This window comes from Leuciscus leuciscus, assembly GCF_965113295.1.
Source record: "Leuciscus leuciscus genome assembly, chromosome: 21".
Taxonomy (NCBI): Eukaryota; Metazoa; Chordata; class Actinopteri; order Cypriniformes; family Leuciscidae; genus Leuciscus; species Leuciscus leuciscus.
In genome coordinates, this window is record NC_138745.1 from 20,546,297 (window position 1) to 20,571,210 (window position 24,914).

The 24,914-nt window shown below is 36.6% G+C and overlaps 2 protein-coding genes across 4 annotated transcripts in view; both read right to left on the reverse strand.

Moving 5' to 3' along the window:
* Positions 1-9,374, reverse strand: part of mrtfab (myocardin related transcription factor Ab) — a 39,361-nt gene extending 29,987 nt beyond the window's left edge. For all 3 annotated transcript variants that reach the window (XM_082151160.1, XM_082151161.1, XM_082151159.1), the window contains exons 1-3: positions 9,251-9,374; positions 8,391-8,461; positions 2,440-2,634 (exon numbers count right to left, since the gene is read on the reverse strand). In XM_082151160.1, coding sequence (XP_082007286.1) covers positions 2,440-2,563 — 124 coding nt within the window. In that variant the 5' untranslated portion in view covers positions 2,564-2,634; positions 8,391-8,461; positions 9,251-9,374. The remainder of the gene's footprint in view (positions 1-2,439; positions 2,635-8,390; positions 8,462-9,250) is intronic.
* Positions 9,375-9,691: 317 nt separating this feature from the next.
* Positions 9,692-24,428, reverse strand: rgs9b (regulator of G protein signaling 9b). The gene is made up of 19 exons (XM_082151061.1): positions 24,192-24,428; positions 22,643-22,739; positions 20,698-20,748; positions 20,402-20,508; positions 19,962-20,013; positions 19,713-19,771; positions 19,450-19,526; positions 17,254-17,335; positions 17,050-17,112; positions 16,415-16,444; positions 16,253-16,314; positions 15,522-15,635; positions 15,292-15,407; positions 15,027-15,114; positions 14,740-14,878; positions 14,570-14,652; positions 14,303-14,426; positions 11,129-11,547; positions 9,692-10,882 (listed from the first exon to the last, which is right to left on the reverse strand). The coding sequence occupies exons 1-19, from the start codon at positions 24,255-24,257 to the stop codon at positions 10,726-10,728; spliced, it is 1,986 nt and encodes a 661-aa protein (XP_082007187.1). The 5' UTR covers positions 24,258-24,428; the 3' UTR covers positions 9,692-10,725.
* Between the last annotated feature and the right edge of the window lie 486 nt (positions 24,429-24,914).

The following is a 24,914-nucleotide window of genomic DNA, read 5'->3' on the forward strand; positions in this document are numbered from 1 at the left end:
GTGACTGCAGGCCATGCGCTTCTACATGGGACTTTTAACTTTATTGCCATTCCTGCAGTTCTGGAATGGCAGAGTCACAAAAACATTGAATAAATCAACAACATCCCACCACTCACCGACCTACCACAGCAAACCTTACATAATAACATCCCACAGATTTTTCAGGATTCAAATATAACATCTCCCATTTAGAATGAAATCACAGCATGCTAAGTCTGTCCGTCTTCCTGCTGGCTCTGTTTAATTTTCACTTCTCTAAATCGTCCTTTCCTTTAAGCTTCCTGAAGTCAAAGAGTGTCTGCTGTATATCAGAGAGCTGAACGCACACACTTTGAAGTGTCTTTCTGCATGTCACATAGATTTAACAGGCCATTTCATTTTCAATAATGTATACTTCCTTAACACCCTTCTCTAAAAATTCATCATTTTCTTTAAATAAAACACTGCATTACATAAGATCACATAACAAATGATTAATTTTGACTCTGCAAATGATACGGAATACAGAGGGAAAGAGAATGAACAGCCCACACACACTAACAAAAAGCACCATGTTTTGGACACCCAACATAGTTTCAATGTAAATAATACGATTAGTTTCCAAAAAAATAATACACCCACTGTCCTTCCATTTCTAACCCACCCACTGTCTCAAACCGTCTCTAAGACGAAAAAGAGCAGCTGATATAAAGGCAACTTCCTAAGACATTCTCTGCCTCTTTTGTCTCCTGCTTTAACACTGTCGAGACTTGTAGGTTTCTGCACATACAAAACTGTAACATTGCAAATGATCTAATTACTTCATTACTGTGTGCTAAATCTAATTAGGAAATCCTCCTATATGTACATCCATATGAACGTATTATGCTGCTGTACATCCTGTTGTTGTGAGAGACATCACAACCCTACATCATTGAATTCTACCATTAATCTTCTTCATAAAGCTCCCTAATATAATGCATTCTACCACTACAAAATCTATTAGATTTCAAAATAAGGTGGATAGTAATATCTTTTGAAGTACACTGAAGTATATGAATATTAGGGCTGAGTATCAATGGAGATTTCCTCATTCAATACGATTCACAAGCTCGATTCCATTTTTTTTTTTCATCGGTATGTTTCAGTTATTAGACATTCTCTCTCTTTGCAAATGTTGTATATTATACAGAGCAGGGTTTTAAACTGATTTAAACCAGTAGCTCATTTTTGGAACGATTCAGTAAAAGAACTGGCTCATAAGATTTGTTCCTGAAGCAGACTACACTGGTCACGTTGTCTGTTTTTGCATGCAGGCTGCAACTCAATAGAAACATGTTTCTTGCCACTATTTTGTGGTACGCAGATATTTCATTGCATAACAGAAAACACACACTGCAAACTCACATTCAACCACTCAGGTAAAATATGATTTATTTTGCAGTGGCACTGAAGAACCAGCGGGATAACGGAATCATTCAAATGAAGTCTCTGATTAATTAGAACATTTTAAACCAGCCATAACGAATATGGTAATCATTACATATTATGTGTATATAGCCATTAAAAATGTTGGGGTCGGTAAGATATTTAAATGTTTTTGTAAGAAGTCCCTCATTCTCACGAAGGCTGCATTTATTTGATTAAAAAAAATACAGTAAAAACAATAATATTTTGAATATTACTACATTTAATTTTTTTTTTTCTATTTTTGATATATTATAAAGTGTAATTTATTCCTGTGACGGCAACGCTGAATTTTCAGCATCACTACTCCAGGCTCCAGTGTCACATGAACCTTCACAATAAATCATTCTAATAAGCTGATTTGATTTCTAAAAGTTTTATTTATAAATCGTTGGTGATAATATATAAAACATGATACTGAATATTCACTGGGTAGTTTGCATGCACTCAAAACTTCACTTCATTTAAGCAATTCATTTTAATTTAACAACAGGTTTCTGGTTCAAATGTGATTGCTTTTAGTAATATGAGAAAACGGAGAGACTTGTTAATGTTCTATTATGTTGGCATTTAAAAGTGTCAGTGTTTTAGGGGGTTACCACTGTGGTGAAGTGTAGAGCATGTGCTTGTGTTCACAACCTGCTAGCAAGAATTCAAACTGCTTTAATAATAAAGCAACCATTGTGGCAGTGCTATTTATAGTTATATTTAGTTAGTTTATTTTATGTAAATCACAGGACTAAACAAGAAGCATTATTTGAATAACTGAAATTAAATGGAAACCATTTACATTAAGCTAAAACCATTCATTCAAGTTAAATGAACACCATTGATTATAGTTATTTGTACATGGTTGATTCTATTGAGTTTTACTTCTTTCAATCACGTGGAACCGCTGTCTATGGTAGAATCGTGTTCCGCCAAAGAGCTTGGTTTGACATTCTAAAGGAGTTTTGCTAATGAACTAGCACTAGGGTCTAGTGGTTAACTCACCATTCTTGCGTTCTTTCAGGGGCAGTGGGCTCGGTACAGACTGCAGAGTGAGTTCCTGCAGCTCACTGGCCACCGCCTCGCTCTGAGGACTGGGCACGGCGCTGTTCCCCACAGCAGACACCATGCTGCCAGGGATTAGCTCCTCCCCACGCTTGGCTTCCTGCGCTGCCAGGGTGACGGGTGAAGCAGTCAGACCTGTGAGACGTTCATTACAGAGACACGGCTGAATTAGAAACTGGAAAACACCACAGACAGACATAACATACATATAAAGGGCGTCAAAGGCTTTGCAGAGCGAGAACAGAAGGTATTATTTCTGAAAAAATAAGTTACATGCAGCACGGTCTGTGCTAACAGGGAACAAAAATATTCCCATATAGTGCCATGTCCCATTAACCTATATAAAACACTCTTTTACTCGCTACTTAAACCAAGTGAAACCACTGTGGGTGTATTAGGCTACATGTTCTATTAAGCACAAGTAGCATAAGTTCAGACGTGAATCATTGTGCAATTCACACATTCTCAATGCCATCCATGACTGGAGGCAGCGATTTACACAAGCATGTAAATATCATCAGGTGGGGAACTCAAAGCCTCCAGCAGGGAGTCATTTAGAAGAGTTTTAGAAAATGCTTTGTCTGGTATCCTTTTTTTCCCCCCGACAGAACAAAGAGCGATTGTATTGACATCTAATCTGTGAGGTTTAAAAGAAACAGAAACAGATTTCCATAGAATCCAAATGCCAATAATTCACAGTTCTATACATCTGCTGCACTATGCATGCCATGTTCATTTGTTAAATATTTCAGATAACTGTCCTTAGATAACAATTATAATTTTCCCTCACAACACTGTTCAAAAGACTGGGAAGATTTGTTTTCAAAGCAATTACTTTTATTCAGCAAGGATGAATTAAATTAATCATGTGACAGTAAAGACATTTATAATTTTTTTTTTTTTTTTATAAATTCTGTTCTTTTAAACTTTATATTAAATCCTAGAATGTATCATAGTTGTTTTCCATAAATATATAAAGCAGCATGACCGTTTTAAAATTGATAATTATACAAAATGTTTCTTTATCACCAAATCAACTTAGAATGATTTCTGAAGGATCATGCGACACTGAAGACTGAAGAGATGCAAAAAATTCTGCTTTGCTGTCACAGGAATAAGTTACATTTTAAAATAAAGTAAAAAACAAGTTATTTTAAATTGTAATAATTTCTCACAATATTATTGTTTTACGGATTGTCTTCCAATAACATAAAAAAATGACTTTTGAATGGTTATGTATGCTGAAATTGTGAATAAAACCCAATTTATGGAACAACAGATAATATTATTAAAATCCAAATATTTAACATCAAATCTAAGAAATAGCAGATGAAGAATTATGGAAAAATGCAATTAAATGTCTTTTCCTTGCACAAAGTTATTGTAAGATTTCAGAAGACTTGAAATGAACAACTAGCACATTTTCTTTTCTTTTTTTTCACAGAAGAAATTAAGTAGGCTACAGGTTTGGAATGACAAAAGGGTGAGTAAATGACACATTTTGGGCGAACTATCCTGAGGGTGTAAAGTGCACACACACACATTGTTGATCAATTTGAATCGTTTAACTTTGTCCACAACTCTATGTTGCTGATTTTATCATTCAGACTTTTTTCTATAGCCATCATTGTACTTTATATGGGTTGGGTACCGAAACCCAATATAATACGGGCTCCGGGGCTAAATTACGAAAGACCGCAGTATCGATACGATAAGCTCCGACATTACCAGTTCTGCTGTCGGTATTTGAGAAACGTTATAGAGACGTTATCTCGCCAGCCGTTTCTATGCGATAATGTTAAACCAGAAGAGAGAGAGAGAGAGATCTCTCACGCGCAGCTTTACAGCGCGCACGAAACGAAAGTCCCTGCTTAATTAGTGACGATGGAAGAGATATTCAAATGTCTAGTTACACTTTAGGCCTGTGATATTTATCCAATTTTATTTTCGATTTCAGCTTCCAAGGATTATAAAAAAAGAAGACATTTGAGGTAAAACTATTAAAAACTAGCCGCGTTCCGTCTAGCGCACTTTCTTGCCTACACAGTGTAGGCTACTATCATTTCTCCCTAAAACCCAAACTTAACGTCAGAATCGGCACAATCGGTCAGTGTTGTAAAATGCAGTCTCTACTGTTGCTAAATTGCGGGATGCATTTTCCAACTATCCCAACAGTTTGGTAGAATGCATTAGGCAGAAAAGGGCTGGCACACGCCCTGAAAAGATGTCTGGACAATCCCTGTAAAGGAATTAGATGCAGTTTTCCAATAAGACATTAAAAACAACTTAAAGCATCATCTGACTAGGAGCACAGTGATTGCAATGGCCATTCTGAGCACTGAAACTGTAGTGATGGCATTCACAAATGCACATTATGCAACTCTCAATTGGTGAGGTAATGTAGTAAATCTACGCCCGGTTTCACAGACCGGGATTAAACTAGTCCCAGACAAAAAAGCATGTTTGAGCCGTTTTAACTGAAAGCAACTTGCACTAACATATGTTAAAATATGCCATTGTTTTGTCTTAAGATGCACAAAGGTATGTTTTTTCCAAGGGCATGTTTATAAAAGCTACTTTAATGTCCTAATTGAACTAAGGCCTAATCCTGGCTTAATCTAAACCCTGTCTGTGAAACCAGGCCCTACTGACATTAAAGGGATAGTCCATCAAATTAAAAATCATTCATAAGTTTTGTTTTCTATTGACTTCCATTGTATTTTTCCCCATATAATTCAAGTCAATACAAACCAAAAATATTTGGTTACCAACATTCTTTAGAATATCTTATTTTATGTTCCACATAAGAAAGAATTTTCATTTTTGGGTGAACTATCTCTTAAACTGTCTGGTGACAACTGATTTAAAGGGATAGTTCACCAAAAAAATTAATTTACCCATGACTTACTCTCCCTCAAGTCATCCTAGGTGTATATGACATTCATCTTTCTGTTTTGAATTCCATCAAAGTGCATCCATCCATGATAAAAGTGTTTCACACGGCTCTGGGGGGTTAATAAAGGCATTCTGAAGTGAAGCGATGTGTTAGTGTGAGAAAAATATCTATTTTAAAACTTTATCAACTAAAACGACTAGCTTCCGGCAGACGGCCTACGCAAGTCGACTTGCGCCACAAGAGTAACCCGTGACACATGTATGACATAGGATGTAGGAGTATCATAAGTTTAGACGCCTTTTGCGGTTCAAACTAACAGAGCTGGGCAACAAACTCAAGCTCCTCCGATATTTCTCTTTAAAAATTGTCGTTTTAGACTTTTAATTCGTGACTGGTGTTTTGTTTTGCTCTATCCTCTGCACTCCTACGTTCGTCAATGCATCAGGTCAAGGGTCACTCTTTCGCCATAAACCGATGCGTACCGACCGTATGACCGGAAGCTAGTTATTTTAGTCAATAAAGTTTTAAATATGGATATTTTTCTTACACGAACATATCGCTTCACTTCAGGAGGCCTTTATTAACCCATTAGAGGCGTGTGAAACACTTATTATGGATAAATGCACTTTAAAAGGACTTCAAAACAGAAACGGCCATTCACTGCCATTATAAAGCTTGGAAGAGCCAGGACATTTTTCAATATAACTCCGATTGTATTCGTCTGAAAGAAGAATTACAAATACACGCTTGAGGGTGAGTAAATCATAGGGTAATTTTCATTTAAGGGTGAACTATCCCTTTAAGGGCTAGAGATCCAAATATTAGAGAAGTGATTGCTGAATGCTGTTCTTTTAGAGCAGCCAAAATCAATGTCAAACTGCATGATTGAGTTTTTGCTTTCTGTAAGCATCGCCCATCTTGTAAGCTGATGCATTCTTCATTATGAGCTCATAAGCATCCAGAGTCTATCGACATGGCAATCCCACCCTGACGTCCCATGAGAAGAGAGGTGGAGTAGAAAGAATCATTTTTCTTTTGAATTGTTACCTAATATTTAACAAGCCTTTTGAGACTATTTAAATGTTTTTCCTATTGCTGTAAGCCTAATGTTTACAATCAAGTTTCAAAACATGCAAGTTGCCCTTTTCTTTGAGAAGTACTATTAGATTATATTGTCTCCTGCCAGCTATGAATTAAAATAATACAAATAAAATTAATAACACATGTTAACACTAAAACCTGGCTGGCTTATCACACTCATGCTCTCTGGAATACTTGATTCTGATTGGTCAATAGCATTACTGAGAGGTCAAATACTTCTATAATGCTATGTTGTATATATTTTACTCATTTTTGTTCATGGCAACATAGGCCTACCAGTTCTACTTTCATATCATGCCAAGCCTTTTATCTCATACCGAGTCAGAACAGCTCATTTGCAGCACTGTGCAACTAAGCAGTTGAAATATAGTAGTTAAGTATTAATTTTATAGTATGCATAAATACATAAAAACATGTTTTAGAGGCTTGTTTAATACAGTGGTTCTCAACCAGGGGCCCTCAATAAATTACCAAGGGGGCCGCAGGATGACTTAAAGTATTTCAAATAATATAATATAAAGCTAATCTAATTTTAAATGCTAGACACATACAGTAAAATCAATAAAAGCGCATAAAATCAATATATTTTTTCCCTTTAATAACTTTTTTTTTAATAACAAGAACATACAGTTTTCGAAACTTCTGGAATCCCAAAATGAATCGTGGTTAATTAAATTAAAACAACACTCCCAAAAAATATGGGGTGTGGGGGCCTTTGAATCAAAAAGTTGGAGAATCATTGGTTTAATCCATAATGGACTATTTTTTATTAGTAGAATCTTTAAACAATTCTACAAGTAAGATGAAATAATTCTATAATAATTTCATAATAAAATAAATAAATACTAAATGTCTTTGCATTTATTTACTAGACAAATATCTGTACAATAAGCAGAATAATGTACAGTCAGCAGGTTATTAATTATCGCAAAATAAACCCTCCAAGATGACACAAGACCCCTGAGATTCATGTGCCCGTCTCAATCACCCTGCAGGACTGTATTTTGTAAAAATGACAGACTGGCTGCACACAATCTCTTATATATCAAATAGTGGGATTATCTTGCAGGAACATTCCTACTTTACTTGAGAAACAGTGTTCAGACATGCAGTGTTCAGGTTTAGTACACTGACAGGGGAAAGACATTATCTGACATTCCTCATTGTGCACGTCCACGCCTGCCTTTAACCATCAGCCACAGAAGTAATTCTAAAAACACAAACATCACCCGAGCAATTCATAAGTGATGCCGGTAACCCCATGCCCCATTAACCAGACAGAAATACATAACATAGATAGACATGCCCTTAAAAGTGTTAGTTCACCCAAAAAAGTCAGAAAGCTCTCGGGTTTCATAAAAAAGATCTTCATTTGTGTTCTGAAGATGAACGAAGGTCTTACGGGTTTGGAACAACATGAGGGTGAGTAATTAATGACAGGAATTTCATTTTTGGGTGAACTATCCCTTTAAGAGATCGGCCATTCTGAATTAGCCAACCTGGTAACTCAACTACAGATGATTTCTTAACCAAAGCATTAGCTATTCAAACATCAATTTTAAAGTCAGAATGAAAAGGAAGTTATGATAGTCTTTTAGGTATATCAGAGTGGTATGGCTTCTCAAACAAGAATAAATGTGGAGCAGAACTTAATTTTGTCCATTGGTAATTGATTGGATTGTTGTTGTTTGCTATTGCTGTGATCTCATGTGAGCGACAAGTTGCCAAAAACACATCATCATATGTTGTTGCAAGAGGGAAGGGAAGTTATTTTCATTGAATATTATGAATATATATTTTTTTTTTTAAAGAATGATGTGCCAATATAAGTAATTTCATGACAAAATAACAATTTTGATTTGGTGAATCATGGTGACTTTAAAGAGCACAATACCTTAATTATGAGATCCACAATAACAGATTTCACCCTCATTTCCACTCACAGTTTGAGAGCATCTTGAAGGCCTGATGAAAGAGAGGACCCTCATTTATAATGAAAAACTGTATATATACACAAGCACATAATCACTGTACAATAATACCCCAAAGCCAAATAGGAAAACTATGCTTTGAGGATATATTAACGTGTTGTCATAACAGTCAATGCAGATGCTTATGTAATAATCAGTTGTGCATCTCATCAGATATACCATTTCATCATGAGCATACAGATAGAAGATCTGACATAAATTTGGCCATAGAGATTTTATTAATATATAAGCCCCTTGACAGATTGTCTGTATCCATCAAGTGGAAGATCCGCATGTGTTGATGATTAGAAGGTGTGTCCCAGCACTAGCTCACCAACTACTATAATATATATATATATGAGCACAAATAGTATAATTAAACAACTACAGCATTAGATTTGACTTAAATTATAAACAAACCGCGAAATACATTTCTTTACAACACTTTCATTATTATCGCCTGTTGTTACACATTCATGTTCTGATGCGACATGGCAGGAAATGAGACGACTGCTGATAATCTCATACATTTGAAAAAACATTATATTTAACATTTTAAACAAGCCCAAACAGGCCAGATATAGCAGGCCAGATCCTCGTCGCGACAGCTGCGTGTATGTAGTAACAGACACTAGTGGATCAAGTGAAATGTACGCTGAGCAACAATAACGTTACATGAGAAGCGGGTGAATTGTCACATTCCACTGCTTGTTATTACTATTTTAAAACTTTAACCGTTTAAAGGGAGAGACACATGCGAACCCGTTTGATTTTAACAACTTACCGAATCGCAAAGTGAAACGCAACAACCGTTCGGCTTTACAAAGGTATTCATATACTCAAAAAATTGTACTGAGGCATCCGGCTACTCTCTGCAGCTCAACAACCGCATAGGACTGTGAAGCCAGTCAACGCAATCACAGCACTTCCTGTAGATAAAAGTCCACTCAAAATAATAACGTCACGATCTTTAGATCAGGACATGAATAAAAAAAAAAAAAAAAATTAATTGTCTTCCAAATATCGGGAAATTTATTAAATAAAAATATCATAAATTGTTAAACAAAACAACTTTACATTATATAAATAATAAACAAACAATAATAAATGATGAGAATAAACAAACAAACAGTTAATCAAATAGTTTAATGAACAAAAATATAAAAACAAAAATAAATAACATAGTCATTCGTTAATATACAGTCAAGCAATTATAACATTCCTGTGTTTGCATTTGCAATACTATAAAAAGGGCTAGGCTACTTTGTGTTAAAATAAAAGTTCCCATGACCAATCTTTTTTTCTTCTTCTACAGTTTCCTCAGCAGGGACATTTTATCATAAAATAAACAAAATATACAATAAAAATAAAATAATAGTTATACTGGATGCCAAATATATGCCGTACATGTAGCAACTGCACATCAATATAACTAACTTTGAGATGTTTTATTGAGGCACTTTCACAATTTAAACATGAGTCATGAACAAATTCACATTCTGAACTGTAAACATTTTAAAGGTTTAAACATTCAGACAGCAACTGTGTATCCACATTCTGTTTTACTGCCTTACTGTTTACTTCTATGAAAATAACATTTCTTAAAGCGATTAACATTTATGCATGTTTTGCATCTATATAAAACAGTGAACAAGCCAAGTACAAAATCTTTTGTTCTCACCACTAACCAAACTGACGACAGTTAACAAACAAACAAAGCAAATCTCTTAAAATAAGGCCCCTTCAGTCGTCAAAGAACAGTGACATCAGAATACGAATTTATGTATATAAAACCATCATTAACTAACCAAATATTTCATTGGCTACAGTAACATGTAGGCACTACCTAAAAGCTATCAAAAATAACAGACAATTCAGTTAGAGATGAGGTTACTTCATACATTACTAACCACAGCCTTCTCGGGGTTGTAAGACAAAATATTTATGACACAAGAATTGGTTCAGTGTATTTGTTTCCTCTCTACACTCTTAGAAATAAACGTTCTTCATTGGCATCGATGGTTCCATGAAGAACCTGTAACATTCATGGAAACTTTTCTTTCCACAAAAGGTTCTTTATATTGGAAAAAGGTACTTTAGATGTTCTTAAAAAAAGAAAGAAAAAAAAAAGGTTATTTTAAGAATTGATCACTGACAGGTTCTTCAGGGAATCAAAAATGGTCCTTTAATGGCACTGCTGCGAAAACCCTCTTTTGGAACCTTTATTTTTAAGAGTGTACTAACTCGTCTATGACTCTTCTATCTAGCTCCATCTTGTTTGGTGACAGTTTCCCATGGGCAAATGATTTCTTTCACGCCTCGTCTTGATGCATCAGGACTGTCATCCTCCTCATCTTCTGAATCAATGGGGTAGATGCGGCATTCAGGTGGGATGTCGACTTTGATTTGAAAAAAGCTGTGAAAGTAGATTGGTTATTTTTCGTACACTGTTAGCAATTTCTGTAAATTACACAGTATTTAACTGTAAAATAAACTGTATTTTACTGTAGGACCGTTATACAGTATGTTACTGTATTTCAAAGTTGCATTGTGGGAATTATCCCATTGGCGCCAAAATACAGTATTTTTAATTTACTGTAAATCGAAAAACAGTATTGTAAAATCAATTGGACCAAAATAAAATCAAAAAGCGGATACTAACTTTGCAATTCTTCTGGGCTGGGGTTGTGCTAGCGGCTCCACTCCAAGCGGTTGTACTCTGCCTCCCCCTGAAGCTACAGCACATTTCGGGGATAGGCTGGCAAAGACAGAAGGTGCGTTGCATCCTCTGCGGAGGAGTCTGCTCAGTGATAGAGCCATACGAGACTTAGGGGCAGGTGGCTGGTTCTCTTCCTCTGATACAGACGCCTCTGCAATAGATGGGAAATGAGAGGAGGAAGGCCCTCCGTTGTCATCAAACCTCCTCTCTGAGGCTGGAGTACTGTCGATGGCCACGCTGATGGGAGATGGGCAGGCAGCACTGTTGGGCAGTGTCATGAGCCCAGGGGAGGCAGTAGATTGAGCTTCACAAATGCCTGTATACACGGCCAGATGAGGCACAGGTGCTGTGAACCGGCAGAGCTGTAGGGCACAGTTCATGCAATGCATGTATTAGAATTAACGACCATTTGTGTCAAACAACCTGGACTCTATCAAATATAGACAATGAAATATAGTCCATTTCTGACAGATTCTGCTCTTGGCCTTATACATCCAAGAAAATTCCCTATACATCCATATTTAGTGGATTTAAAAAGTCTACACACCCCTGTTAAAATGGCAGTTTTTTTGTGATTTAAAAATGAAACAAAATAAATAGAATCAGATAACAACACTCATTCTGTTTGGATAATATTACATACATTGACAAAAATATTGGGACACCTGACCATTAAACCAACAGGAACTATAATGACATCGTATTCTAAATATATAGTCATTAATATGGACTTGGTCCTCCCTTGCATCTATAACAGCTTCCAATGGAAGGCTTTCCAGAAGATTTTGGAGTGTTTCTGTAGGGATTTTTGCCTATTCATTACTATTCAGGCACTGATGTTGTACAAGAAGGCTTTGTCCTTGCTTTGTGCACTAGGTCCCAGGCAAGGGCCTTCCTCAAACTGCTCCCACAAAGTTAGAAGCATATAGCATTGTCCAAATTGTCTTGGTATGCTGAAGCATTAAGATTCCCTTCACTGGAAGTAAGAGGCCTAGCCCAACCCCTGAAAAACAGCCCCATACCATTATCCCTCCTCCACCAAACTTTCTGGTTGGCACAATGGAGCCAGGCAGGTAATGTTCTCCTGGCATTTGCCAAACCCTGACTCGCCCATCAGACTTTCCACTGCTCAAGAGTCCAGTGGCAACGTGTTTTACACCACTCCATCTGACTACATACTTGGTGATGTGAGGCTTGCATGCAACAGGAAACCCATTCCATGAAGCTCCCACAGCACAGTTTTTGTGCTGATATTAATGCAAGTGCTGGAAGTCTTCAGCTATGGAGTCAGCAGAGCGTTGGCAACTTTTATGCGATCAGCACTCGGGTGACCCCCCGTTTTGGGACTTTATGTGGTCTTCCGCTTTGTGACTGAGTTGCTGTTGTTCCTAAACCCTTCCACTTTCCAATAATACCACTTACAGTTGACTGTGGACTATGTGGCAAGGATGAAATTTCATGAACTGACTTATTGTGAAAGTGGCATCATCGCAGTGTGTCCCAATAATTTTGCCCATATATACACATACAGTAGGCTATACAAATGAGCAGTTGGTCAAATGCAATATCCATTTAAAAAATACAATCTACTGCAAATAAAACAACTGCATTAGTATGAGAGCAACACAAGCATGACATCTAGTGATCACAATACAAAATACGTCATAGTTTTTCCTCGAAATATTTCCATAAGCCTATATATAAGACATTTATGCGCAGTTTCACAGATAAGGCTTAAGCCTAGTCCCAGACTAAAATGCATGTTTGAGCTGTTTTAACTGAAAGCAACTTACACTGATATATCTTAAAATATGTTTTGTCTCAAGAAGCACAACAGTAATGTTTTTTTCTAGGGTACATTTATTAAAACAAATTAAATGTCCTAATTGAACTAAGGCCCTAATCCTGGCTTAATCTAATCCCTGTCTGGTAAACTAGGCCTTTGTATTATTTTTTATGTGATACAGTCATTTATTTTTCAATTTCAAATATTTTTTATATATATATCTATGCTTTGCAAATCTTATTGAATTTCACTCAGCTTAACTACTTTTTCTTTTTAGTATTTTTTTGTGACATATTCAACAGAATGTTTTATTATTTTCATTTACTCACCTTCATGTTGTACTAAACCCATTTGACTTTATTTCCTCTGTCATACACAACAGGACTGGTTTAGCAGAATATTTATGAAAGTGAATGGGGGCCAGAGGTTGTCAAGCTTCAAAAGAAGACTAGTCCTGCACTGATACTGTTGCCTTGAAAATCTTGCTTGGCACGCAAGGTCACCATTCACTTTCATTGAATGGAAATAAGCAGCTTGTTCATCCTGTTGTTCTTATATCTTATCCATATCTTCTCATGTGCTCTCGAAATACAACAAGTCATGCCGGTTTCAAAACACATGAAAGTGAGTAAATTATAGATAGACAGAATAGATTGCATGTTCATTTCCTATCAGGCCAGTTATTTTGACAAGTGGTAACTATACACACACTGATGAGATACATGATGAGATACATATATACTGTACATTTCACTCAAAAACAATCATGAATGACAAAGACACATGATGTGACCACAGATGGCAGAAATGGTTTTACTATATATTTCAATAAAGTAATGATTTACAAGGAAACTGCTACAAACATGGAACAAACATGAGACAAAAACAAACTTGAGTAATGAGCAGGGCAACATCTGATAATTTCTGCACATGTATAAACATGTATTATACATGTATAAAGTTTGACAAAACATAAATATGACATAAAAGTTTCAAATGATTGTGAATGAGTAAACAAGTCTGGGAAAGAGTAACACACAATGGCCTAATAAAACAGCAAAATGTATTGCACAAATTGATGACATTTTAAAACATATCAAGCAAGCTTTCAAAAACTAGAAATATCTGTGTGATATTGCAGACAGAGCATTAGCATAGCAACAAAATCTCTATTGCTCCCTATATAAACATATTGGCTTGCAAAATAGTTTATTGCTTTGACCAGAATGGTGGTTATCCTTTTTGTTTATCATAAATATTTGTTCAAATCTATTCTATTTTTGCTCGGTCTCCTTTCACTTTTTCTGTTTCTTTTCCAGTTTGCTCATGACCTGTGTGATGTCCACCGGTCCACTTGCTGCAAGTTTGGCTTTCTGTTCTTCCTCCTGCTGTCTCAGCATGATGGGACTCAGGCTGGGACGCCTTCTCTTGGAATTCTGCTCCAACTGTGTCTCACTACAAGACATTAGAAAGGAATAAAGATCATTCTTAATATCACTTATGTATTATAAAGCAGTTTATATATATATATATATATATATATATATATATATATATACACACATATAAAGAGGAACTAACAGAAAGGCACATCTAACCTGAATCTGTGTGCTTCGGGAGCAATGGCCTTCTTCTGAGTTTCCTTGAACACCGGGGACTTGAGATATCGCCCATACGAGTCCTTAAACGCCAGATCAAAGCTAACATTAATTTCATTCGTAAAGGCCACAAGTGTTTGAGGTGCAAAGTTTTACAAAAGATCAGATACCTTTTTCATGAGCATATAAATGTGAGTCTGGGCAGCATCCAGTACATAACGGTGAGGATGTGCCAAACCTTTCACTGTTATGTCCATTGTTTTGCCATCAATGTTTATCCAACGCGGAGCTCCACGAGCCAAAAAGGTCCTAATCAAATAAGAGTAAAAATGATTGGATTAAATGCTAATGTAATTAGTTTAATTAATGTTTAAAACATGTAGAGAAAATGGAAAACATATAATATAATATAATATCTGTATATTATTTTGCCAAAAGGCCAAAATGTGATGCTTACTTGTAAATTTGCTGAGCTTTTTCTTTCATTGTCTCCGCAGCACCCCATTTCAGATCCTCACATCCCTCCCAGAAGGCAAGATTCTCACCTATTCACCAATCAGATTATAGTCACAACCTCCCCTAATAAATGACAGTTATTGCAGTTTTGAATTTGAATATCAACCATTTAATTCCATTCTTAAAAAGGGCAGAACTCACTCAACAAGTCACCAAAAAAAGAAAAAAGCCAACATTGTTAAATGTACATGATAAATAATACATACCACTGAACTCCTTTTTAAGGAAGAGGCGAAAATCATCCCTTCCCCGAGGGTCAGAAAGCAATTCTCCGAAGCTGAAAGTCCAGCGCTCCACTCTCATTTTAGTAGGGATCTCAACACTGTATGAACCAAACACACAGAGCACAGTTTTTAAATGAGGAAAAAATTTGCCATTATTTAAAATAAAAATGTTTGTTTCTGACATTGAAACACTTTAAGATATTGGAGCTCACTTTGGCATGTTGAGGTTCCAGTATGTAACATCATCCGTTATCCAGGGGTTACTTGGGAGGCAGGAGTGGAGAAATGGGTCATGCTCTTTGTATGTTGTCGCGTACTTAACAAGTCTGCAAAAGATTACAATAAAATTGAAAATAAATTGTAAAAATTATTCAAATATATTAAAGTCCTCCCTGTGGTGAAAATCAAGCTTTTAATGTTGTTTATATGTCTATGTGGTGTTTTTAATATGCTTTAAGACAAACCATGTGCAAATTCATAAGTCAACACCATTGCTGAGTATTTTCTCCTTAAAACTGCAGTGAACCAAAGAGTCTCAAAAACGCGGTTTGAAATCACTGGTGTTTCTGACGTCACAAACTACCTGGTAACCAATCACGTCAATGAGTGGATCTCTGAGCTGGTGTGAGTGAGTGGAGGCGGGGCTAATTTGCATATTCATAGAACCGCGTATAGTAAATGAGACAAGGGTGTAGAGTTACATTCAAGCTATTTAAAGGCATGAAGATTTTTTTTTCCAAGGAAAAAAATGTTTAAATATGTAATTTTGGTGATCAAAGTTTTGAGCGATACAATTATTGACTACAAGGGGACTTTAAAGATATTTAATAAAACATATTTATATAATTATATATTAAAATATTTTATATATTTAAATGATTTAGTGTAGAATTATTGATCTAATGCAAGTCATAACAGGAATTGTTATATCACAGTAACATACGCTCCAATCGACACAGATGACTTCACCCTTGGTCTCATGATACACTGCTGCGTGAACATAATCTGCAAGAAAACAATGAATCGTTGGTCAAAAACTAACAAATTTTATATTTGATCATTGTCTTTTACAACTAAATATTTGAGCTAGTTCTTTGGTACTTACAATTCTTCTGTAGAAGTCAGGTGTTTTTTTCTGAAAAACAATTTTAGAAGCAGTTTAAGTTCTAAGAAAGGGAACGGTGACTCATGCTAGAGGATAGTTTTAAAAGCAAAATATTGACATTTGAACATGTTTGGTTTGAGTGAAGAGAGAGTGAATATGGTTGCTTTGTGGACTTGCAATGTCATTTTAAAAGCAGGTATTCATATTTCAATTACACAGCGCCCAATTTATGATCCATTGAGAATGTGCTTTCATTTTGAAGTCGTCTGATTACATGTGCTTCTACATGTAAGTTTAGGAATCAAATCTGTAGAAAAGAATGTGAGAAAGGGTGTAAGACAAGCCTATTTTATTGAACACAATGAGACATTTGGAGTGCTAAGCAGTGAGATTATGATCATTTAAATCCTATTGGATATAAGATGACATTCTAGAAATATCCTTGATAAGCCTTGATAATCTCAGCAGTAATATCTGTTAATGTTGGTTATACAGTCCATTGTTTCATTACAAGATTCTTCATCAGACACACAATATTTTGAAAGCCTTCTTGTCATAATTTTGCCATTTCTTTTTAAAAAATGACCTATTTTGGCTCCTTAGAAGTTATAATTAATTATCACACATACCTTTACCTCCTCCAAATTGGGGTCGACCATCCTGTCGAGTCCATGGTCCATGGCACTAACCGTTCCGGGCTGTGAAAATAACACACTTATATTTATCTATAATGTCTTTCAAATGTTCTGAAGCTTTATTTAACAGGAGCCTGACAGCAGAATTAGGAAAATAGCAAGATAATTCAAATTCCTTAAAATTCCAGTCCAGCGGTAACTCACCGGTGGCCGATGTACAACCCAGTAGGCCCGTTCCTGACAGTCAAAAACCACCCGGTCAGGCTTCTTCCTCTCCTTACCTGCCCTATACAAAAAGGCAATAGGTCTTGTTATATGCTGGCACAAATAGTTGGACTATATAAATTAAATATATATTGAAAAACAAATAAAGAAATTATTGGGTCTTGAAAACATCAAGAAAAGAATGAAAAGATGAAAAGATCTTTTTTCTCAGTTTTATGCAAATAACAAAAATCAGGCATGCGGTTGCTCATTTAGAATACTCCAAATTTATGAAAAAATTGATGTGCGTATGCACCTATTGTGAATCTTGCGGAAATGTTTTGTGAGAAGATCTTGGGAGAAAGAGAGTATGTGCTGTCCGTACATAATAAAACGTAATTTTCTAGCAAAAAACATAAACAAATAACCAATAATTTGTCGTCTTTATCCTATTGTTTTTACTATATTTATTTGCTCGGTCAGTGTCTGTCACATTCACGGTCTGTCATCGTCCTGTCTGCACTACTGTTCCCAGAATCCTCCTTGTTTCCACACCTCAACTCACTCCCTTCATTACCCACCTGTTCATCATCATCATTATCTGCATCACCTGTCTTGTGTTCATCTGTGTGTATTTAAGTTCCTGGTTTTCACTCTTCACTTGTCGGTCAATGTTTATGTTTGGTTTAGTCTATGCTCTGAGCACACGCCCTGCTTCTTGTATTTGCTATATTGAGAATTAAAACCTTTGATTTATCATCTTCGTGTTCGCCTCCTACTTCATCTACCCAGAACCTGACAGATTGACCGACCAAAAAACATAGGCTCTAAAGGATGGACCCAGTTACGAAACTCTGCTCCATCTTCCAGGAGGAACGCCCCATAGAGGTCTATGTGGGTGAGTTTGTGGAATTTTGCCACCTGGCTCCACTCAACGACAGGGAACTGAAGGACTGTTTTTGGTTGGGTCTGGACCTAGAAGTGGGTTTATATTTGCCAGATGTAGACCCCAATTGTACTCTGGCCCAGTATATTGACTTTGTTTTATTACGCTGTGGATCGCCCTTCACCGTGGGCGATTCAGCGCCTTCTCCGTTGGTTCGCTCCAGCTCAGAGCCTTCTTCACCGCTGGTCCCGTCCAGCACAGAGCCTTCTCCGCTGGTCCCGCCCAGCACGGAGCCTTCACCGCTTGTCCCGCCCAGCACGGAGCCTTCACCGCTGGTCCCGCCCAGCACGGAGCCTTCACCGCTGGTCCCGCCCAGCACGGAGCCTTCACCGCTGGTCCCGCCCAGCACGGAGCCTTCACCGCTGGTCCCGCCCAGCACGGAGCCTTCACCGCTGGTCCCGCCCAGCACAGAGCCTTCACCGCTGGTCCCGCCCAGCACAAAGCCTTCACCGCTGGTCCCGCCCAGCACCGAGCCCTCATCACTGTCCCCATCAGCCCAATCAGAGACTGTTTTTAGCCATCCTTCTCCTGTACCCGGGACTTTCCCCAAGTATTTTTTTGGGGGGGGGGGGGCATATGCCTCCGTCCTGGCCACTCGAGGGACCACGGCCACCCGACGGGTCCTCACCGCCGTGGCCACCCGTGGACATTCACGGTCTGTCATCGTCCTGTCTGCACTACTGTTCCCAGAATCCTCGTTTCCACACCTCAACTCACTCCCTTCATTACCCACCTGTTCATCATCATCATTATCTGCATCACCTGTCTTGTGTTCATCTGTGTGTGTATTTAAGTTCCTGGTTTTCACTCTTCACTTGTCGGTCAATGTTTGTTTGGTTTAGTCTATGCTCTGAGCACACGCTCCCTGCTTCTTGTATTTGCTATATTGAGAATTAAAACCTTTGATTTATCATCTTCATGTTCGCCTCCTACTTCATCTACCCAGAACCTGACAGTGTCGTTGTGGGTTTTGGTTATGAAGGCTGTAAAGACCTTTGAAATTACTGAAATCATTTGGTGAAGTGATTTGGAACTGTAATGCAGTCAAGAACTGCCTGGAACTACTTTCGCTGTGTTTCCATGAAAATAATTGCACACCTTAGAACGTTCGTCAACCAGTCAGATTCAAGCATTCAACAGCCCTGTAGTATAAGTTCAAATAATTCACGTACATGAGACCCATTCTCGGCTTGATCCATGATAAATCCTAAATATTCTCCAATAGTTTAAGTAAAGCACGTGTGACCCACCTGTACTGCTCTTTGGCCTGCATTACAATAAAATCCCACTTGTGATTCATCCATTTGTAAAGATTGTTGTACTCTTCCTGGGTTGAGAAACAGACACATTTTATGTCATATGTATTTATTGTGTGTTTTACTTCCTAAGTATAGTAATTTGTCATGCAGTTTATTATAGTAAATGAAAAATATTTGTATGCATTACAACATAATAGGTCTTATTTTAGCAAAAGATTTCAGAGAAATTAATGAAGAATACGACGTGGTATTACCTGTTCATACAGCTCCAACATCCCTTTCTTGCGTATATTTCTCTTTGCCAAATAGATTGCTGGAAATGCACATAAAACATCTGACCTTGCCAATAAAAGCCAATTGAAATATGTGATGTGACTCAAGAAAACAATTTATCAAATTCTTTGTCTCAGACAGCTGTTTGAAAGCATAATGAATAACCTCACTGTGTATTATTGCTATGACAACCTATCAGCATGCATGGAAAATGAAAGATGGTTACACACCATAGTCTGTGTCTTCCACAGGCCATTGCTGTGCAGGCCAAAAATATGGTGTCTGGAAGAAGAAATGTATGGAAAAAATGTAAGAGATTAGTACAAAGAAGCATTACACTGTGTCAAGTCATAAGGCACTGTAAAAAGTGCTATCAAAATGTGTGGAAAGGCTTCATTAAGATTGTTTTATGTTTTCTCTTATGCTCACAAAGGCTGCATTTATTTGATCAAAATACAGTAAAAACAGAAACACTGTGAAATATTAATACAATTACAACGGCTTATTATTGTAATATATATTAAAATTTTAGTCATGTGATGGCAAAGCTGATGAATTATTTGATGAATAGAATGTTCAAAAGAACAGCATTTATTAGAAATAGATTTTCTTTTGTTACATTATAAATGTCTTTACTGTCACTTTTGGTCAATTTAATATTTCAAGTTACCTGAAAGCGATACAGGGATGCGTCTGGTTTAATGACAAGTCTCTTGTGATCTTGTAGTGGATAGATGTACCCAAACGCCACCATCATGGTCCCCATAGCTTGGGCCTCTAAACATTAAGTGTGAGAAAGTTACTTCATTTATCTAAGCAAGACCCAAATGAACAGTACCACATCTCACCCCATCATATTTTATAGCACTAGAACATATTTCTTCAAGCAGATCAGTAATATAAAGACCTTGACTGGGAGATATTCTTATCATTATATTACACAAAAAAACAATGTACTTGACTTACCAGAAGCATCTATTTTTAAGTGATTAGAAATCCATGCAACAATATCTTCCCCTGAAAGAACAATAAAAGACTATGAGTGGGTGGGAAAATTGGCCTTCAGATTGAATCTGCCCACCAGGATTTATCAGTACACACACACACCACGAGAGACTATAGAGAGAGAAGCAGGGTTACTATAATCAACTAAAACTAAAACCATAACAAAATTAAGGTAACACATTAGTTTAGGGTCCAATTCTCACTACTAACTAGTTGCTTATTGGTATGAACACTTCTAGGATATTGTCTGTTTATTAGTTTTTATAAAGCGCATATTAATGCCTTATTCTGCATGACCGTATTCTACATCCCTTAATCCTACCCAAAACGTAATAACTACACTACTAACTATTTATAAGCAGTAATTAGGAGTTTGTTTAGGCAAAAGACAGAGTTAATAGTTTAAAATATTATTAAAATAACACTGAAGAGAAGTCTCATGACAGTCAGTCAATACTAATATAAGCATATACGTATGAAACATAATGAGAAACTAAAAGTGTCAGAGACGAGTATAAGTGAAAGAAATGCTTAATTGGAAGCAAAAATAGAGGCTGAGATTAAGTATATAATTTATATACAATTTATAAGTATAATTTCAAGTAAGAGATCCATCAAAAGCATTACAGGCAAAACAACAGTGAGTATTTGACACAAAACTAAGGTGCACTCTCAAAATAGGCTTGGTCCACCAGTGTGTGTCCCGCTGAGGTCCTCGTAACAGGAGACTAATGAGAAGATCTCTGCAGGGGTGAATCTGAGTGGCTTCATTAGTGCCTGCTAGCCTGAGGAGCATACCATACCATTTCAATTAATTTTTAAATAAAAACCTTGGGTGTCTTTCCAATAAATCAATTATATATATAAATGCTGTGAAGAATCACAGGCTCCAATTAAGTTTAATGGGTTAGTTTACTCAAAAATGAAATTTCTGTAATTAATTACACACCCTCATGTCGTTCCAAACCCATACGACTTTCGTTCATCTTTAAAATGAAGATATTTTTAATGAAATCTGAGAGCTTTCTGTCCCTTCATTAACAGTTACGCAACTACCATTTTCAAGCCCCAGAAAGGTAGTAAAGACATCATAAAGTAATCCATGTGACTCCAGTGGTTTAACCTCAATTGTATAAAAAAAAAGCAAGTGCTTTGTTTGCACAAAAAAATATAATTTACCACTTTATTTACAAAATATTAATTTTCAATCACAAGGTCATGACATACGTGTTGTATTGATGTTGTTGCGTGAACACGCGTAAATAATGTGGTAATTATGTTTTTTTTTTTTTCATGAAATTGAGGTTAAATCGCTTAATATGACTTTAATGACATCTTTCCTACCTTTCTGGGGAAAGTGGTAGATGCATATGTGTCCCTTCAAAGCTCTCAGACTTCATTAAAAAGATCTTCATTTGAGTTCCGAATCTAAACGGATGTCTTACGGGTTTGGAACGACATGAGGGTGAGTAATTAATGACAGAATTAATGACATTATTGGGTGAACTAACCCTTTAAGCAAAGTCGTTTATGTTACTGTATGTAGTTGGCTGGCAGCATTTAAGACCAAGAGTGGAGATTACAAGAGCTCTCCTTCCTGAAACCATGCAGTCTAGAGGAGAGAGTCATTGCAGCCAGCTGCTCAAAGGTTGTCATGGCAATAGATTCTTCAGTCTCAGACCCACATAAACAGACTCTAAATGCATGGACCGCACAGATGACTAGCACTCCCGAGGAGTAATACAACTGCAGAAATCAATACAAATAAGTAGGTGAGCCCACTATCCTTCACTATAGATGCTGCGTCTCACATCTCACATTATTCTTCTAGTTTTTCTAAAGATTCCTTCTTGAGTAATAGTACCAACCAACTGATGTAAACGGCAGCCATTTTTTATGATCTCACCTGTTATGGCATGTGGGATGGTTGTGATAACAAGCCTCTGGGTCTGAGATTTCACTCCAGTTTTGGGGTCCTGCATCTCCAACACCACAGTCTCCACCTAACATGGAAAACATGGGACGTACAACATGAGAACGTCTTGAGAATACAAAATCTATGATGACAAATGTCCTTCTAGGCCTTTTTACCTTGTGGCAGCCTCTGTGCACATCTCACTAAATTATTCCACCGTGAAGTCTTCCCTGCTGGTTTATGGTCTGAAGGGGCTGTGGCTGACCCCTTTGAAATATACTCAGTGATTGATTTTTGACTCAGCAGTTTGAAGTTTTTCATGCTTTGTCAGGGTCTCTGGCTTTTGAAGACTGTTTGTGAACTCATGCTACACCCTGGTCTGGATCACAGACAGCTCTTGGCCGAGTTATTGGGTCATTATCAGTGCATTGGTCAAGAGCAAAGTAGTGCACCAATAATATATGGTCTAGTGGATCATACTGTCGGGTTTGAAGGTTTGAAGTACCGTAGCGATAGAAGAGGGACTGCATTACACCAGAGGCTCATGACAAAGCTATACTAATACTATTAGCACACTGTGACCTTTTCTGAGAGTAAGCTGCTAATAAACAATTAACACCTATCAATGTAAAAAGTGTTTTTATTATTAGGTCATAACATCTTTAGAATCCATTTGAATTGTAACAATGTGTTTAATTTACAAATTGCTTTTATGAGTTTTTTTTTTTTTCATTAACTCTTTTGTTCATCATTAATTAATTTCAAAGTGGTCAAAAAGTTTTTTTTAAATCCACTTTGATTTCATTAATTAACAGCAATTTAACCTTAATGTTGATTTGTAAATGAATAAGTATAATTTCATTTACAATTAATTCATTTTAATTAGAAGTGTTTGATTGAATCGTGGGTCAGAAGTAATAATAATATCTATTTTGTAACAAGAAAACATTTAAATATATATATATATATATATATATATATAAGAAGCGCACAATAAAAGAAAACAATGTACATGGAGTGTCAAATCATATAAAAAAAATCCTGACTTGAAAACAACGTACAATAAATGCAACAACAATTAAATCAATCAAAACAAACATGACAAACGCAATTTACTTTGCCATTTTAATCAATCTAATTAATTTAAAAGTTCCTCTGTGACCAAAACATGGACAGTTTTTGAATACTTTTCAAAATAATAGGGCTAATTTCTGATTCAAGGCAACAATATTTTTTATTAGCATATAAAAAAAGATGCTTTAAAATTCTGAATGGATGGAATAGATGGAAATCACCAGTGAAAGTGAAATGGGCAGCTTTAATTAATCCTACACGATCATATTAATTCAAGTAGCCTAATTATATTGGTGCGCTCAATTACACTTTACAGGACCAAAACCAGCAAAAATATCATTAGACCTTAAGGCTTGAAAGACTATTTGTTAGATTATATAAATCAAATGTAAAATTATTCTTATCTCATTGGCGAGAGTGAAAATAACACAGATGGTGATGAGCCATGGATGGAGCTCCAACCCACCTTCTTCAGGCATGCCATGCGCGGTCTATAACGCTGCCCATGGTCCCGCACATTCCTTATGGTCATATTCGCTTCTTCACGCCAGTCTCTCGACGCTCGTAGACGAGGGAATGAAATGAGAAATACTCGGGAGGTAATCGTACTATCGTTTTGGCTATGTCTAATCTATAATCATCACTGATGCACACAAAGACGATGACTGTGTGCGCCAATCAGGTAACAGCTCTGCTCGTGTAGGTAAACCTGTACGCAGAAAGCAGTGATAACATTAACACGTCATCTCCGGTAGATGGCGCTGGTGTCGTTGTTTTCACACGAAAGCACCTGAGGATGATGATGTGCATACAAACTGTACACGATCAAAATGGAAAGAAAACAAAAGGTTCTGAGCTGGATTTAAGATTATAGTCCATAAATCATGTTATTGTGCATATCTTCTATATATAAAAAAGTTTTACTGAGAAGAAAAAGTGTGAAGGCAACATGTTTTACATTAAAGGGACAGTTCACCCAAAAATGTAAATTCTGTCATCATTTTCCAAACCTGTATGAGTTTCTTTCTTCTGCTGTAAACAAAAGAAGATATTTTGAAAAATGTTGGTAACCAGACTTTTGATGGACCGCATTGACTTCTAGAAAAAAGAATATGGAAGTTATTGGGGTCTGTTTACTAATTATTCAGAAGAGAGAAACTCATACAGGTTTGGAACAACTTGAGGGTGA